This window comes from Rhipicephalus microplus, chromosome 7 (genome assembly GCF_043290135.1).
Source record: "Rhipicephalus microplus isolate Deutch F79 chromosome 7, USDA_Rmic, whole genome shotgun sequence".
Lineage (NCBI taxonomy): Eukaryota > Metazoa > Arthropoda > Arachnida > Ixodida > Ixodidae > Rhipicephalus > Rhipicephalus microplus.
Window position 1 is genome coordinate 21,952,398 of NC_134706.1, and position 19,212 is coordinate 21,971,609.

At 45.2% G+C, this 19,212-nt stretch overlaps 1 protein-coding gene across 1 annotated transcript; it reads right to left on the reverse strand.

Moving 5' to 3' along the window:
* Positions 1 to 232: 232 nt before the first annotated feature.
* LOC119179345 (uncharacterized) lies at positions 233 to 15,766 on the reverse strand. Its single transcript, XM_075869931.1, has 6 exons — positions 15,156 to 15,766; positions 13,008 to 13,173; positions 9,079 to 9,248; positions 4,664 to 5,218; positions 1,701 to 1,866; positions 233 to 429 (listed from the first exon to the last, which is right to left on the reverse strand). Exons 1-6 carry the CDS (start codon positions 15,669 to 15,671, stop codon positions 254 to 256), a joined length of 1,749 nt encoding a protein of 582 aa, XP_075726046.1. The 5' UTR covers positions 15,672 to 15,766; the 3' UTR covers positions 233 to 253.
* Between the last annotated feature and the right edge of the window lie 3,446 nt (positions 15,767 to 19,212).

Below are 19,212 nucleotides of genomic sequence, written 5' to 3' on the forward strand. Positions count from 1 at the left end.
AAGGGCCAACTAAACCTATCTTAGGTCAAGGTATTGGCTTGAAAACAAATGTTTCACTGTTAATGGAAGGCACGAAACACGAACGACGAGGAAAGCATATTTTTTTTCGTCCCTCAGTTTGAGCGCCTTTTGTGGTCAGTGCGGATTTCCACCTTGATCAGTATTCAGCTCTTTTAGAGCTTTGGCCACTCCGTATCAAGTGGTTTTACTTTTTGCACCGAACGATGACGAGTACCCCACGCACTCATTTCATTTATTGTGCGGTAGCTCGGCAGCCGTGAACGACGTAGACGGCAAACTTCAACGCCAGTGGCTGTCCCGGCTCTGGGCACAACTTCCGGTGCAACAGTTGCGTCCACAGATCGACGAAGTCTGCCCACTCCTCGGCGGGGACGATGGCCTTGAAGGGAACAACCGCTAGGAGCATGTCTGAAAAGAGAACGGAGAACGCGTGTTCTTAGATTCACCATGGTGTTATTGAATGGTGTTCTCGAGCTCGTCATTGCACTGAAATTGTCACGTGGTCAAAAGAAAAGAGAAGCTGCCCGCAGCTTCTCACGCGGGGAATTCGATTAATTGCGTTGCAGAGGGAGGGGAGTATCGCGTGAATGTTGCGTAATTGGGTATGCTTTGAGAAGGCTTGATTGTTATTTCATATTTGCAAGATGTTTCAGCGCGCGAACAAAGGAAAAAGGACAGGGTAGACAGAAAGTCCTTTTTCCTTTGTTAGCGCGCTGAAACATCTTGCAAATATGACTACGCACCAACTAGCCCAAGTTTCCATTCTTGTGTGTTATTTCATCCTTCTTATTCTTGCCCATTGATTGAAGAAGAACCGTTCCCTTCAACGAGTGGTGGGACGCTGATGCTGGGTTGTGCCCAACTACTGGCTGAAGTTACCACTGCTTCCATCGTAACTACTCGAGTCAAGCAAAGCGCCAAGTCAAGAGAAAGCCAAGTAAAGACGCCCTGATAGAACTCCAAACGCGTGACCCAGTGCCTACATATACGGCGTGGCCAGTGAATGATTGTGCAGCGTGAGCAGTCGGTTTCTACTAGCAGACGCTCACTTTGTCGGCCTTGCGAGGCGAGAGACAGAGAGAGAGTAAGAGACAGAAAAAAAGAATAAGAGACAGAAAAAAAGAAAGAAAGAATGAGAGAGAGTGAGAGCGAGAGAGAGAGGAGCATCAGTTGGCTCGAAACGTGAGCATGCGCAGTGGGGGTATCGACGACACCGTCGCCACCGGACCTGCGAGTAGGTGTGACTATAAAATGCTCCGCATTTAAAATTCGACGTCTTTAAATGAGTCAGATTTTCAATGAAAACCAGTTGCTAGAGCGCTTCTGTCTGTGTGTTAGTGTGTCTTCCTTTCATCCGGATGCGCTAGCGCTGCCCTTCCGAGTATGAATTTCCAACTCGCCCAAGAAACAGCACTTCTTGAATTAAATTACAGTGTCTAAGACCTCGATAATCGTAAAGAGGAAAACCCTGTGGCTAATGCTTTGAGCCACTGATTTTATTTTTTGCAGCAGGACTTGACCATTCCTCTTATTTCCTGACACTGCCGTTACTTGTAATACGATGGTATATCGGCAGCACATGGTATTTGCAAGCCATGTTCTTCCGAAAATTTGCCCAGGTTTCCCAATTTAAGAACAATTCTATCTAGCAACCTTATCGCTTTTGAAGCGTGGCTCACCAAGAAGAGATTCCATGTTTTCGTGCTTCCAGGAGTGATGATGAACTTCGCAGGAGATGCACTGCAGTCCGGTTCCAAGCAATGCGTCCCTGACATCCGCTTCAACCTGTGCTGTTGACTTGACGCGATGAAAGTTGAAGAAGGAGTTTACAATAGTCCGTGGATTCTGTAGGAAAAGATGAGGTTCAGGAATCAAATAATGACGCTGTTTTTTTAAGAATAGGAGACGTGCCACAGAGTACTCGAACTGAATCTACGAGTGCTTAACTGGAAGCAATAATTCTGGCAGTTGCGTGAAATGAAAGCGATAAAAGGCGATATTAACCAATCAGCCGTCGGAAATAAAGTCGGATACTACCTCACAAGTATGTCGGTGACATCATCGCGATGAACATATTAGCAAATAATATCGAAATCAGGCACGGAAGCTGGTGATCGCCCTTCGGTTATCTGGTCACTGTCTCTTTTGGAGTGTGTATCACTAATAAAATTACCACCTACTATACAAAAATTTGGCCAAAATAAAAATTAAGTGACCGACATGTTTTAACAAAGATAGTGAAATCCGAGATAAGCGGCCTTTGTGATAGATGCCATGCCCTTTAATAAATATGTTGCTGATATTTAAGCGATATTACTACAACGGGGCAAGAATCGGTGAGAGCCTTGAGGATTCTAATATTATTCGCTATTTTTCAATCAAAACCATTACATGTAAGCCAGAGATAGATAGATAGATAGATAGATAAAGAGAGAGAGAGAGAGAGAAAGGGAATAGCAAGACAGAGAGGCTGGTTAATAAGGAAGAAAGAAGGAATGAAAACCACTAAACAAAAATAAAACAATTTAGAGGGTCATGGCTAGGCTATCTGCAACTCCTCCGGTGGATGTGAAATGAAACGCGAATTGACATTAGCTGACGCATTGGGATCAATGTGTTAGCAAAATCATCAACCTACTAAGAGAGTGGTAAGTTTCTCTTTGGATGTTGAATGTGATGGAGTTACTTCCAACGTGGAGGGCCTTCACTCTATTTTTGTCCTGAAAAAATGTAGGACCGCAATGCTTGTTTGATATGGGCACGGGCATCACTTTAATGTACGCAATTGTGTCGGTGAGAAGCTATTGTATTGGCAACAAAAATTGTGCCTGATTGTGACCCTATAAGCATAATCGCGTCGGCCAACATATCGTATCTGTTGGTTGCTCTAGAAAGAAAAAAAAACTGGAATATGTTTTTGTTGACGCTAAAAATGACGTTGTGCGATAACATTTAGCTTCAGATATATCAATGCCAAATAATGGTTGCACGCGACCACATTGTCATTATTATGACGAAACCCTCCCATGTCTCTTGAGCAGAAGAAGGTGTCTTGGCGATGGCGCGAACGCAAATTACTCGGGTCCTTTCCGCCCTCTTGCGGGTCTTCACAGAACTAAATTGCGTTACTCATGGCCTCCGAGATCGCGGGCACCCGTCGGAAAACACGCCGCGCACCCACCATCTCGAATGAATGGATGGATGGATGGATGGATGGATGGATGGATGGATGGATGGATGGATGGATGGATGGATGGATGGATGGATGAACTTTGTTTGGTTCTTCGGAACGTGCTTTGGGACGCTGCGGGACGCTCCGGCCATGCGTTACTTATGTCCATGGGCTTAGAGCTGTCGATGAATTCATCCTCGCCCGGCCAATTGCAAGTTTCCTGGCCAGCTCAAATGGTAAAACAACCACCCTAAAATTGCGTTGGTTCCGGGTTTGAACCCCGGAAGATGACACATTTTTAGGCTATTAAGAAGCTTTTCTTTCTGAGAAATACGCGTGGATTTCATTGTGGCTTCGTACTATAACTGGGTGATTGTCTATTTTCCATTTTTTAGGATATCTTGGTAGGAGGTTCGTGTCAGGAACGTTGCCCTTTCAACGATTGTTCGTTACGCAAGTACACATCAAAACAACAACCAACTCTTAGTCAAGTTGGGTGCATTACGTACGCCTTCGCGAAGAGTGCAATTTAAATAAATAAAAAGAAAAGGCGGCTTTGCACTAGCGCTGCCAAGCCTGAGGAAGAAGTGGAGGTGTGTTTCCTTCAATGTGGCTTTTTGTTTTTCGCTCTTTTTCTAGTTTCATCTGTTTCTCGTATTAATTTTTGGAATATGTTTATTTTTGTTTTTTTCTCGCAATGCATATTTCTTTCTCCTTCTTGGCACTTCCTTTCTGACTTTCTCTTTCTTCCTATACTTTTTCTCTCTCCCTAATTATCACTGCCTGTTCCAGGAAGTCTATCTCTTCCTTTCTTTGTTTCTTTCTTGTTATATCTTGCTTTCTGTTCTTAAATCTCGTTGTCGAGTATCATTCATTGTATTTCTTTCTTTGTTTATCTTTGTGTTTCAGTCTTTTGATATCTGTATTCCCTTTATTTCTCTCGAATAATCTATTTGTCTCTTTTCTATTGCGTTCTTTTGCTCTCTCAGTTTCTTTCTATGTCTCTCTCTTTTTTTAACTTGTTTCATGCATTCCATTTCACACCGCAACATTTTTGTTTAACGCTCGCGCCTGCTTTACTCGTTCGTTATTTTATTACCGTGTGGTACTGTTAAGTGGCCTACTGCAGTCGGTGCACCGATTCAGATGTCAGAATCAAGTAAGTCGACTCACCAAGACACTATGGTATGTCAACGCGAATGCATTGTGTCATTCGGTCTATGAAGAAAAAGGTGTGTAACATCACGGCAGAACGCACAGCGAGAACCGCCTATTCAGCACGAAAATGATGTCCTATCACGATGGTCAAGCTGGCCTAGACGTAAATACTGCTTTACAGTTTTGCTGCTCTACTACACCAGTAATTATTTCATGGGTTCGAACATGGGTCACGACATAGCGTCAAGTAATGAAGGTTTCAGCAGGCGTTCTACCACCGGGGCTTAATAGGGTGTCGAATGGTCAACTTACCGGTAAACGGTTTGTCCATTTCGGCGTCTTGCAGACTTCCTCCCACACGTCCGCGAAATCGAAGCTGGAGAAAGCAAGCACCAGGCATTCCCCGTCGTCGTTAAGCAATTTGGCGACGTTCGCGTAGGCTGTCTTCTGGTCCTCCACCAAGTGGAACAGCAGGAAAGAGAAGATCCTGTCGAACTTGCCGTACTTCCCTAGGAAATCACTCACGCTGTGACTGGTGATATCGAGCGTGTCGTAGACGATCTGCTTGTGCGAAAAATGTTTCCTCGCGAAGTCCATCATGACGGGATCGAAGTCTGTGGCAACTATCCTCTTACACGGTTCGCAATGGTGTGTCAGAAACAGGCTTGCAAAGTGTCCCGTACCAGACCCTACTTCGAGAACCTGCTGATTTTCGGTCAGTGGACGGCGGAAGCGTATTTTCTTCAGCAGTTCGTCCTCGAACTGACTGAAGTAATGATTGAAGCTCGCGTAATCGTCACGGTTAAACTTCATAGTTGGCTGAACTTTGGGACGCACTTCAACACCGGTGCACCTCGTGCGGGCTTTTCAAGAGAACCGTAGGACAGCGATACTCGTTTTGTGGGCTCATACACTGTGTCTAAACGTAGGCAGTTGCGTCTTTGAGTGTTCGTTATTGTATCCTTAATTGTATACGTGGACTTGACATGATCACGTTTCTCGTCATATCATATCTTACCGTAGCCAGAGTGTGGAACGCGAACCTGTGTGACCCAAAGATGCTATTGCTGAGGCTAAGAGGGGCAATGTGCGATAGCATTGTGCAGCAAGATAGTACATGGCCACCTTGCATTGTTTAGAGATTGGAGTATTTTCGAATCGGGGCCCCAATCGTTTTGGGGCCCCAAGGAAATAGCGTTGAGGATGCTGCGTTGCGCGAGACGTAAACAGGATATGGGTGTAGCGTTGGGGACGCTTTTTCTCGAATTCAACAGGAGCAGCAAAGCCCGCCCCGAAATGTTTGCTTCAGGCAAACGTGCTAGCTCCTAGTGATGTGATGGCTCTGTGAAGGGGGGGGGGGGGGCGTTCAAAGCACTACAGACCCCATTTGATAACTTTTAGCTCGTACTTGGCTCAAAGTGAGCACATGCAAAGTGCTTTGGGGCTCCTATTCAAACACTCCCTAATAACTTTACATTGATGACCAGTCAAGGATCGTGGTGTTAGAAAATTTGAACATGAATGGCTAAGTAGGCTATGAAATCAAAAAAAAGAAATTTTTGAGGCTTGTTTTTATTTGTTAATAAAAAAAACGAGCCCTTAAAATTCCCCTTCTTCCCTTCATTCTTAGCGAGGTCTTGTTAAGGCAAATTAGATACTCTAAGTAAGGGCGCAGGCAGACATATTTTTGAGGGGGTAGGTGGGTACCTCCTTTAAATGGTAATTTTTCTTTTTGTATGTCATGGCGAAAAAATGGGGGGGGGGGGGGCATGTTAACTGTGCTACAAACATTAACAGACATGGCACAAGCTCTCTTGAATCAGTGTACAATGAACATTAAACTACTTCGATAAGGACCCCTTTTACTTTTGCGTTACACCGATTCCTATGGCAGAACAATCAACCATGACTTTTTTAATGAGTCCATTCTCGAACTGTCTGGGAGAATGACTACCTCGCTGGCTACCTTGATGAATGACAACCTCGGATGAAATTTCATCACTTGTTGAACCTTGTCACAAATAGCAAGGTTGCTACAACGTAAGCTTCCCTCTAAGGAAAGCTTCTCTCGGAGATGCTTGTTTTATGCGCAAGCCCGCCTCTTCCTAATGCAGGCTGTTGTTTTCGAGTGTCCCGTTGTATTGTCTAGAGTGTTGCACTATTGTGGACTATTGACGTGATTTTGTGGGCCATCATGGCACCGTATACAGGCCAACCCAATTATCCACAGCGCAATTAAAAAAAAAAGAGCAATGGCGTTACGCGAAGCGAAGCTCACGCATATTGTTTCCAGTAAACTGCGGTAGCCACTACTATTTTTTGTTAATGATAATTAACTAATTAGTCACGACCATATTTGTAACCCAAAAAGTGCTCTCCTAATTATCAAAGTGTGAAAGAGGCAGATGTGCGCATGTTGAAATGACATCTCTATGTGCTACTTTCAACAACGTACTTATTGCGTGCTCGTTTTTTTCTGGTCAATAAAGAAAGCCCGTGAAATACGAAAAATAACACGTGACTATACCACTGCGCGCATCAGAAAGAAGTGCTCTCAAACAAGCTCACTTTGAGATAGCCAATAGCAATGAAGTAAATGTAGAAAGAAAAAGAAAAATACGGATCGTGCTATCTGCCATTTTCAGCCCGAAGAGACGCGCCGCCTTAATCTTACACAGTCAGGCTGTGATTGCTCTAAGCAGAACGATGACACGGTTGCGTTATCAATGAGAACAGTTGACCATGAGATATGAATGGTGATAGCGACGTACTGGTCAAGCGGAATAAATCCCCGCGAAACTATGGCGCATTATTGTTGGCTCCCGACTTGTACTCTTGCTAAAGGGCAAAACGCTGTGTCTGGCAACAGAAAAGAGGCAAAGAGGTGGATTCCAGAAAACATAACTGAGGGCGCTGCTTTCTTTTGCGGCTTTCTTTATTCACAGAAAAAAAAAAACTGAGCCCACAGTTGATTCGTTGTTGCACGTATCACAGACAGATGCCATTTCAACCTGCGTACATCTGACTCATTGAACTTTTGATAATTATGTGAGTAATTTTAAGCTACCAGTATAATTAGTTTGATTGTTTTATAGTCATTGGCGAAAAAAATCAGTAGTGGGTACTTCAGTATTCTGGGAATGGCATGCACTATAGGTTTGCTTCGCAGTAGCGCAGTTCCTCTTTTTTTTAATCGTGCTGCTTGACAACTGGGGTGCCCTGTATATCTGTTGCTGTAGAATGGAATGGACACATGTGGCCATGTTAGATACCTTCACTGTGTACGCAAAAAGGGGCATAGTGAGACAACATTGCGCTGCCTATAACCCTTCTGTGTGAATTAAGCTACCTCACTGCCACATAATTAGTGGCTATCACAAGTGCTTACTAAATGTTGGCTTGTGAAGGCTACAGTGATGGCTATCATTGGCTAATGTCGGCTTGGAAAGGGTATAACAATGGCTATTTATGGCAAATGTCGGCTTTGATGTCAGAGGGTGTTGGTTCAGATTCACCAGTGATGTCTAGCGTCGTCCAAATATAGCTGATATCATAAACGGCTAGTTAGCAGTGGCCAAGAATGAATGGAGTAGAAGGATGTTAAAGATACTTAATTTTGACTTTTTTTCAATAAACTGCGACTGATGTCTTCTAGTGTCGCATAATGTGCCCTAGATAATGACAACAGGTAAATGTTATTGCGGCACGTTTGTTAAAAATCGTACGATTACAGGTACGCGTTATCCGAGGATTACCCTTGCTGTGATGTTTGTCTAAGTTTATGATTCATAGGGTTGTTGCTGAAGCTGATGCTCTTTTATGGACGTGTTCGAGTACGAACGCACACTAATACACACAGTTTCAAAGTAATACACTACAGATGAATTTGGCGTTAGTGGCTAAAGGAGCCGCAATGTGGGGTGATTCAGCCAGCTTGGGAATGACGTGTAATACGGACATTTTAACTCAAGAAGCGAAGAGGGGGTGGGGTAGTTGTTAAGACGTGGAAAGCATAAAAAATGCGCCTACATGCAGGATACAAAAAGAAATATGCCAACAGCCCCGTTCACGTCTTCTTGGGTCCTGTTTGTAGGCGTAGTTTATTGTTTTCAATGTGCATTTGCCAAAGCTTCGTACTTTGTGCTCTGTGTGGCGGCGTGTGGCCCAAAGCCGTAGTGTCGCAATACGAAGCTCAGTTCCAACAGTTCAGCAGTCCAACTTCATCATATTTACCCTTTCGGGCTGAACATTACAAAAATAAAATCGCTTGGTTAACAACGAGCCTTTATTTTATTTAAAACAGTAGACAAAAGGCATACACACGTAAACAAAGCCACAAGTACATTCACAGGCACCAGCCCAAAGTCTAGACAATGCCATGTACTTCCTATATTTCTCATGGTTGCTGAACTACCACACCAACCTACTTCTCTTTAGAAAGAAAAGGCTTTAGCAAATAATGTGTGAAACTCAATGGTTCAATAAATCCGTGGTTCATGCCTATCGCTACAGATGAGCAGGTTTGTGGCACTGTTCTTCACAAAAATACACAATGAAAGAACAAACGTTGCTTGAGTGTCATGCTGCAAGTATACACGAACACTGCCTAAATACTATGATTAGGTTCCACGTCGCGGATATTTCAGTTCCACGCATCGACAATTACCGTCGAGAGTTTCCGCACTGCTCCGGATGAGAATGAACTTTATGATATTTATTGCACTCTAATCGGTAGATAGCCTTCCGTGCACTACGTAAAATGTGAACTTCAATGCCAATGGCTCTCCTTGGGTAGGGGACAGCTTCTGGTGCATCAGTTCCTCCCATGAATCGCGGAAGCATCCCCACTCCTCAGCAGGAACGAACGCCTTGAATGGAAAAATCGTTAGGAGGATGCCTGTAAAAGAGAAGAAAGAGTAGCAGTGAGTGAAGAGCAATACGCCGACAATATTCTGACGCATTCGTATAGTATGTCTGAGGGCGAAAACTATATAGCGTGACTATTTTTTTTATTCAAATAGAAAATAAACGAAGGAGTTTTTGTCACCGTTGCTTGGCGACGGCTAACCCCCTCCTCTTGATTGGTACAAATAAAAAAAATATAAAAAACAATAGCATACAGTCCTACAAAAGTGAGAGCAAAAGTTCTATGGGCATTTACCCTGGACGTTATACGAACGTCGAATATACCCTTATTATCTGTTACTTATTTGATTATCAATATATGTCCCGCTTTGATCACCATATATTAAACACTCGCATAAGTTTGATTTACTACAACACATATACGAAGTCAGGTTTTCGCTCGCTTTTGCATGGCTTTCCTCATCTATAGACGTCAGTAAGGAGAGTAACGCAGACGTCGCTTTTTTGTACTTTCCAAGTGGAGGGGGCAGCTCCGAGATAACTTTGTTGTTGCTGCTGCTGTTTTAGCTCGGCAAAATGGTATAGTAGCATATTGTAGAACCTTGCATCCGTGACTGAAGCCCGGGCAGGGAGATGGGCCAAGAACGGGTAGTTTGAACAATTCTAAAATTATACATTAGATTTTGTACATTGAAATTAAAAAAAACACACAAACAAACAAAAACTAAAACATTCAAACTGATAAATACGAAAGTGCGCATACATCAAACCAAGCGGACAATTCAAACTAACAAACAACACGATCTGAAAACGCAGGAAGCCGGCCGCGGTGATCTAGCGGCTAAGGTACTCGGCTGCTGACCCGCAGGTCGCGGGATCGAAACCCGGCTGTGGCGGCTGCATTTCCAGTGGAGGCGGAAATGCTGTAGGCCCGTGTGCACAGATTTTGGTGCACGTTAAAGAATCCCAGGTGGTCGAAATTTCCGGAGACACTACGGCGTCTCTCATAATCATATGATGGTGTTGAGACGTTAAACCCCACATATCAATAAAGTCAATCTGAAAGCGCAGGAAATGATGGGTCAACATTGATTCGCCAGAAGAAATATTCTTGAGCCACCAAGAAACTCCTGCAAGGTACTGGCAATTTTCCCGTTGGACGAATTCAAAGGGCAAACAGCCGGAAGAAAGTACATTCGGTGGATTTGAATCTTGTCGAAGGAGTCGAAAGATGGCACCAGAAGTAATTTTGAACTGGCGTTTACATGAAAGAAGATCATAATCTGCAGTCTCAAGCACTCCACAAAAAACAACAGTTCGGGGAAGCTGCCATACCAGCCCGGCGTAAATAAAAATTTAGATATGGAGTCTTACCACGAGGGCTTTCCTTAACTTAGCTGAGTCGTGAGAGGGTCTTTATCTCATTGTTTATAGGCTCTGGTTTAGCCCTTCGCGAAGGTGCAGCGAATGCTGTTTTGTGTTATATTTGCGCTAAACGAAAAACAGAGTAAATCAGCAGCTCGCTCACAGGGGCATGTCAGGCACATCGGCAGCTCAGGTTATAACGTGATAGCGCTAAGAGTTCATTTCGAAAAACTTCCGGCACCAGTGCCGTTGGTTGGGAGCGACAAATCATCATTTTGTGCATAACCGAAAATGAAGAAAGATGCAAGTAAAATAAAAAAAAACTTGGCTGATTCCTTCGTCATATGATTGGTATAACACGAAAGTGTCTCTTCATCGAAGTAGTGCTTATCGTGTAGTGATTTCTCCGTCATAGGAATTGGTATAACACGAAGGTGTCTTCATAGAAGTAGTGCTTATCATGTAGTGATTCCTCCGTCATAGGAATTGGTATAACACGAAAGTGGCTTCATAGAAGTAGTACTTATCGTGTAGTGATGCCTTCGTCACAAGAATTGATATGTGTGTCTTCATAGAAGTGTTGCTTATCGTTTAGTGATATACGAAAGCTTGTACAATTTATATTTGCGTTTCATGGCTATGGCGTCACTTGACGTAGACACATCCTCTTCGACGCCTAGTGGTACGTTTCCCTTGCGACTACTACCACCGACGAACGTCATTTAACCATTTTGGTATACGCTTCTAACATATACCGGAGCACAGCATAACGTTGATCTCCAACAGAGATGGCTTCAACAAACACACAATAAACACGGATATGCACGTCTTTAAAAAGCGTAAGTTATGGACAGAAAGAGCACGACGTGCAGGCGTGCGCACCTGAAACCTGCACCTGCGCTCACGCATACTGCACTTCAACAACGCGAAACGCAAAGGTGCGTAGCTCGAGCACCGAATGCACTCGGCCTCGCACGTCCTGCTGGCCTCCGTTTCGGTCCACCAAGGCACGACATTCACCCATCGACATCGTTGCCTGGCTGCAGTGCTCACTGAAGCAATTTCATATTTCATGAAATGTAAGCCGGTGACATCACACTCGCAGTCGTCAGCCGTGAAACATAGTTTGTGCGTGTGGAAGCTGCACGACTTGAACAACGAGCTGTCACGTACGAACGTGAAGCGGAAGGCAAAGAACACAACTGAGTCGGCGACTCCAACGCTCGCTCGGTCTGGGTTTTACGTTGCTATCGAGAGGTTCAACCATAGCCTCAAAGACTGCGCACCAGCTTCCAATCTCGAAAGCCATGCTTTAAGTGCATCATGCCACAGTACTTCTCTTGAGCTCTCACAGACGGTGGCATCGCACCGCTTCGCCAACCGAGAGCACAGAGCGATAAAATAAGTGAAAGATATAAGGTGCGTTCGTACAGAGAACATCAATTGCCTGAATAGCACAACTGTAATAAGAAAAAAAAAACATTAGCTCAAGCGGTAGTTCACCGGGTGCTGTTCACAGAATCACTAGAAGACAGAGGTTCGACGCCCAGCGAGGAAATTTCTTTCTAGATTGTTTTTTTACTTTCTCATTTGGTGCCATTGCTTAAAAACGTCATTTCTGAGACAGAAGTACGTCCCTGAAGTCTTAGTGGACACTGGCATAAAACACTTTTCTGCAAATAATAAACATTTCTGGGTTAGAGTGTCGATCGAACCATAGTGATCTGCGTGGCAAGCAGGTGTTCTAAATTCTGGCCGCCCAGAGGGCGCGCGCGAGGGTGGTCAGGTTTAACCTGACCATCCCCTAGTGGGCCTGGCCAGATGGCGTCGAGTTCATAAAAAGTGTGTTCATACAAAAAGCGATGTTCATAGAAAAAATGTGGACCACTCTGCGTTGCTTGTCGAGCAGGGGTGCCTACGTGTGGGACATGATCGCGGCACACTTCGCGGTGTAGTATTGGCTATTGCTCGACAATCTTGGCTAAACTGCGTTCAAACGAGGCCTCTTATGAAGAAAGAAAGCCTCAAATGTTTCATGAAACATGAAATTTGACGGTCCGCATCATCCCGCAGCGCCGGGCACGAGTGATGCTAGAAATCACAAGCGCGTAATGACGCCATAGACCACCAGAATTTGTGACGTCATAATAATCTAACGTAGCGTAACATCTCCTGATGACATCAACACACGACATCGTAACTTGTTGAAACGTGGCACGATTACAGAGGCAATCTCATACAAGGGGAGGTGCCTCCGATCTCAGATGCAGCGCAAAACGACGTTGGGGCCAGAATTAAAGTTTTCGAAGGGTGGAGTGGCAGGATCGATACATTGGAAGAGAACAAAGAGAAGATGGCCTTGAGCTTCGAGTCACCTTAGGCGAATGCATAAAAGACCAGTGAGTTTGATTTTCTCGTGGCTTACCGAGAAGGGAGTCCATGCAGTCGAACTTCCAGCAGGAATCTTCAACTTCGCAGGAGATGCACTGCAAACCGGTTCCACGTAAAGTGTCTCTGACTTCGGCTTCAACCTGTGCCGCTGATTTGATCCGGTTGAAGTTGACGGAAGCATTGAAAACGTTTCGCGGGTCCTGTGGTCGGAGACGTTACAAATGACTTAGTCTGGCTCGCCAGTGGTCATATGAAAAAATATTGTTCCTTATAATTCCACCAAGTTATGAGGAAATAATAGTGGTAAATTATAGGAACGGTGCTTATCCGCTTGTAAACCATTTCATTATTAAGTCCATTACAAATAGTGAGAGTTGCTGCTGTATTTATGTAATTCTGTACAAGTGGAACAGCGATATTTGGTATCTTCTTGACATACTATTACAGTACTCTAGTGTATCATTTCTTCATAACGCCACTGAGTTGCCGGTATCAAGAAAGGACCACATGACTAACGGGAAAAGCTGCGTATTGAGAAGGGACCAAAAAAAAAAGCATACATTCATACCATCAACGTAGCACTTCACATACCTGGCCCTTGAGCCAGCGACAATCATGTTCTAAAATTTTTCACGTTCTTACGTTCATGCAGGTAAGCAGGCAATAGTAAACAGAAAATGCACTGTAACACGCCACTTTATTAAAAGGACACTAAAGGCATGTACTGAGTGACTATGGACTGGTGAAAGTGTTCTGGGAACCTCGCAGTACTTGTCTCGTATGAACATTTTCTGAAATAGTCAGGTTAAACAGTGGAAGTGCCTCCGGCGTGTATTCTTGCAGGTGTGCACCTTGAGTTGCGCTAACGGTTAGTAACCTGCTAAAACGTGTTTCGTTTGAAAACTAAGAATTGCAGAAAACGTTAATCCAAAATCTAGATGGGAGCTGACACATGAAAACACGTAGAGAGATAGTCAGGCTGAACAGTGGAAGTGCCTCAGACAGGCTGGCCGACATTTCGATTGGAGGGCCTACCTTGGTCAAAGGCACTTTGTCATCCTTGGCGTGTTAGTTTTAAGAGGGTTCATAGTGACGTCATCTTCTGGTGGTGGCGCGTGTCCCTAGGCACCTTGTCATCCTTGGCGTGTTAGTTTTAAGAGGGTTAATAGTGACGTCATCTGGTGGTGGCGCGTGTCACCACTAGAAGATGACATCACTATTAACCCTCTCAAAACTAACACGCCAAGGATGATAAGGCGCCTTTGACGAAGATAGGTCTTCCTATCGAAACGTCGGCCAGCCTGTCTGAGGCACTTCCACAGTTCAATCTGACTATCCCACTACGTGTTTCTTCCATCTGTCGGCTCCCATCTAGATTTTGGATAAACATTTCCTGAAATTCTTCGTTTTAAAGCGAAAGCCGTTTTAACAGGTTACATACCGTTCGCGCAGTTCAAAGTGCCCATCTGCAAGAATACCAGTTTTTAGGGTAACCTTAAATAATGCGATTTCCTTTATGAACGCAGCTGAAATTCACTATTTGTATTTTATTCTGCATTGTGAGTAACTGCGATTGTTTTTCATCGTGGGTCGTTTGAGAGCTACGAATCAATTGCACAGAGGGCTGCTACGTCGCTGTACACCACCATATCTAACTGTAACGCAGCTGGTGCCCTACCCATGTGTGCCTACAGATGAATGTGTGTCTACAGCGACACGATGCATGTCTATATAGGAATATAGACACTATACGCTGCGTGCGGGCAGCAGGAGGAAACTGCTGAACGCCTGCTACCTTTCTGCAAGGGGCTTTATACCCTACGTTCTAAGGCTATCGGGCTGAATTTTTCGAAGCATTTGGGCCTAACAGAATAGACATGACGCAGATAAAAATAACGAAGAGGCGGTTGTTTTACTGGCGGCAAAAATCAAGGCAGCTGTGAAACTTGTTTTTGCAGAATATATAGCTCGTACTCCACTGTTATTTACGACTAGATGGAGTGATCCGCCGACAGACCAATATGGTACAGTCACGTCCAATTGTCATCGTCTACTGATCGCAACTTTTTGATAACCGTGCATATCACCGATGTTTTACAGGCTCTCAGGCATTGACATTCTACAAAGATAAACTATTTACCTTTATTGTTGCCTCAATACAGCTGACAGACGGTAAACTTACCGGAATACGGCCTTTCCACTTCGGCATTTTGTACACCTCAAGCCACACGTCCATTGTATCAAGGCTCGACATAGCGACCACCAGGCATTCGCCATCGGGGTTAAGCAACTTGGCAATGTTCGCGTACGCTGTCTTCTGGTCCCTAATCATGTGAAACACCAGGAACGAGAAGACCCTGTCAAACTTTCCGTATCTCTCCAGGAACATATCCAAGCAGGGTGTGGTGATGTCTAGTAGGTCGTGCACGATGTCGTCATGCGCAAAATGTTTCTTCGCAAAGTCGATCATGTCCGGATCGCAGTCCGTGGCCACAATCCTCCGGCAGATTCGGCAGTGAGTGAGCAAATATTGCCGAGCGAAGCGTCCCGTCCCGCACCCGACTTCCAGAACTTGATGATTCTCGGTGAGCGAACCTTGGAAATGAATTCTTCTGAGGACTTCATCCGCGGATTGACTTGACTGACTGTCGAACTTCGCGAAGCTGTCCGGGTCAAAATTCACGTTGCTTGAAGCCATCGCCTGAGTTGCCGCTGCTCCACTCGCTGTTATCCGAGGCAGTTACAAGATGCCAGCCGCTCTGTGAGCGCGTACGGGCGTCCGTGTTCTCTATGCTCTTATGAATTTTCCACAGAACTTAGGCAAGTGGTGGGGGGGGGACGTTATCACTGATAATGGCCTAAAAATACCACGTAGGTTTTCATTCCTTTTATCTTAAGGGTGAACGGAGAAAGTCAGCGAAACTCGAGTACGAGAGAACACTTATTCAAGAACGATAAGGCGTTTGCTGTGCGATAAGATTGACACGCGTGCATCGGAGAAAACATACCCATACAAAATGACGGTCGCAGCACATTCGTGTGAGGGAGTCGACAAGCATCGACAAAATAAAGTGATAACATTGTCGAAGTATTTCGATAGTATGAGCCAGAGCATGAACGTATGAGAACAGACATCTGCCACGTGGTCTTGTTGTCATTAACGTGCACGTGTTTGCTGGTTGCTTTGGAGTCAGGAAATAACCACTATCTTTTTGACCAATTAAGCCAGTCTTTTTTTAATACCTTGTAGCTGTCAGCCAGTGGCTAGTACATAACCCATTGGAATGAATTTTTAGGACAGAAGACATGCATTGTGTGTGGACATGCACACAATTTTTTTAGTCCGTCCCGGTAGTGTAGCGGTTAAGACGCCCGGCTGCTGAACCGAAGGTCCCAGGTTCTATGGAGGTGAAACGATAGAGGCCCTTGTACTGTGCGATGTTAGGGCGCGTTAAAAAAACACCGGGTGGCAGAAATTTCCGGAGCCTGGAAACAGCGTCCCTCATCGTCATATCGCAGTTTTGGGACGTTAAACCGCAGATATTGTTACAACACCTTGATGTGATGCCGGCATGAAGCAGTGACAAAAAGACAGAGTAGTGACCAAGGAGGTTAAAAAAATAGTTGGAGTGAAAATATTTTCCCACGAGTAAAGCCGTGTTAATGAGGACACAGACAACAATACGCACTACAATGCAGTCGCATGCATCGAACAACCAAGACACTTAAAGACTAAAGAGTTAGAAAACTTATTCAGTCCAAAGTTCTTGAAACAAAAGTCTGGATGATACTCTTCCGAGAATCACTCACTCAAAGTCTAGTGTTGTTTTCACTCCGCTGCTTCCGAAGTTTCTCTTCCAGGAAACCTCGCGTCTTCAATTGACCGCTCTCCAGGCTCCAAACTTCATCGCCGGAAACACGTCAGCTTCACACACGCAGCTGTTGCCATGCGTCTTCGCTCGATAGTGGTAGACACAACACACACTCTTGCCTGTAGCTCGAGTCTTCACCCCTCAGGTGGAAACTCTTCTCCTCCTTTGTCACGGAAGACAAAAGGCTTCGCCCACAAGGCGGAACACCCTACGCACTCTGGTGCATACTTTCTTTTTCTCCTGCTTTGTCACTAAGGACAAAACCTTCACCGGCAGACGTGGCGGAATAACCCCACACACACTGGCGCTAACTTTCTTCTCCTGATCTCCCATCTTGGCTGCTCGATTAAATACCTTCCGCGCGAGATTCCAGAAAGTTTTCATCATTTCATCGGCGCGATACGCAGCGAAGGATGGGGAAAGGGCGAGACGGTACGAGGGCCGTCCGCGATGGATGACGCAACGCTGCATCACCACGCCCCTTTTCATCGAGAATGTTCCAGGGCTTGCTCGGGCGCCGATTAGAGGATGTTCATCGGCGAACCCACGCTTCCGAGGGGAGAGGGACGCGCACCCGGGGAGTCTTTGGATGCTTGTTTTCATTTTTATTGTTGACCTCGAGGCATCCTTCCGGCGTTTCATCGCGAGAATTTGGCGGCGTGCCCTTTTTGAGCACTCGTTTTGTGACACTGGCCCCCACTTTAAGAATATTATCTCATAATATTCAAAACCACACAAACGAGCGCGAACAGTCACCGCACACTTAAAGACTGTAACATAGTCCGTTGCTCATGGCTCGTCACATTCACAATAGATCACTCAATACAAATGTACATTGCAATTCAATTGCACAACACATGAAATATAACCACAGGTACATGAGTTCAACACTCCATCACATATTCCAAACAATACAATCGTACAAAATTCTCTCATTACAACAATGGTACAATACTATACATCACATCACCGTAACAAACATTTTGACTCGCTCGACATGCAGTTGTGATACAGGATAATAACCACATTACCTTAACATATTGCACTCAGCACTGTCATACACATTCCGATTCGACCTCAACACCTATCCTAAGTACTTCAAGCTGCGCTTGCACCCTTTCTTGCGGTGCTCTCTCGATCTCTTCTTATTGTTCTTGTTTCTGTTCCGATGAGCCCTTTCCAACGACGGTATCTGAGGCGGCGTCTCAGCCATCGTTGTCCCTTTCGACACCGTTAACGGGTGATAACGTTCAACCGATCCTGTCACCCGCTTGTTCATGTCACGACATTGGGCCTGGCTGGCCGACTCCGTCACCTTTACACTGTCGGTCGGTTGAGATCGTGCCGACGTAAGTCCAGCTGCCCAGCACGTGAACTCATTCAACACGATCATGTTCTCATTCACTGTCTCTTGCACCGCGGCTTCACCTTGGGCTCGAGTGAGATCCATCACGGGATGCTCCGCCACTGTATCTCGCGGTCGCTGGGTGGGTGAGGGCTCTATCTTAGGGTCTTCTCCCGATCGTTCTGGATCATTCTGCCCTCGCGTCCCGTCGATGTTTCCGATAAAGAGGTCGTATAGGGGGGTCGTCATGCATAGAGGAGTAACCTTCCCGCTGAAGTACGCGGTTTCGACCTCAATTTCTGCTTCGGGAAGCATCCGAACCGTACTATCAATTAGACAAACTGGATTCGTTTTGCCTGTTAACTCACTTTCTCGTACCAAATTTCTCCGCACGATAACGGTGGAGCTGCCGGTGTCTCTTAACACCGTAATCTTCTTGCCCGCAACTTTTCCAGGCGACGTTGGCATTCCCTTCGTAACACCGGTCGGCTATTTTGTCATTACAGCACCCACAATAGGAAGATTCTCCCCAGTTTTCAACTCTACGAATCCGTCGGTGACGGCATTATCATTGGATTTCGGTGCTGCTAGCACACAGGATAACTGGTGAGTTTGACTCACTCCGTTACGACATGCGCCTGCTTTGTGCTCAGTCTGACCACACTTGAAACATTTTATGACCGTAGGGCTCGTAAAGTTAGTTCGACAGTTGCTAGCGCGATGGCCCACTCGGTTACACAGAAAACATCGCGGCATACTCTCCGGTGCACGCTTCTTTTGTTCGGGTGCCGAATTTTTAGAATCTTCGGGACACTCCTTCTTGACCTTGGTCAAATTAGTTCCACCTCGCGCTTCCAAGAATTGATCACTTAATTCAAGCATGCCATCAAGTGACTCAGCCTTCCTCTCTTTCAAGTACAGCGACAGACTTGGGTGGCAACTGGTGAGAAATTGCTCTCTAATAAGGAGCTCTCTAAGCTCATCATACTCCTGCGCTGTCCCTGAAAGTTCAATCCATCTGT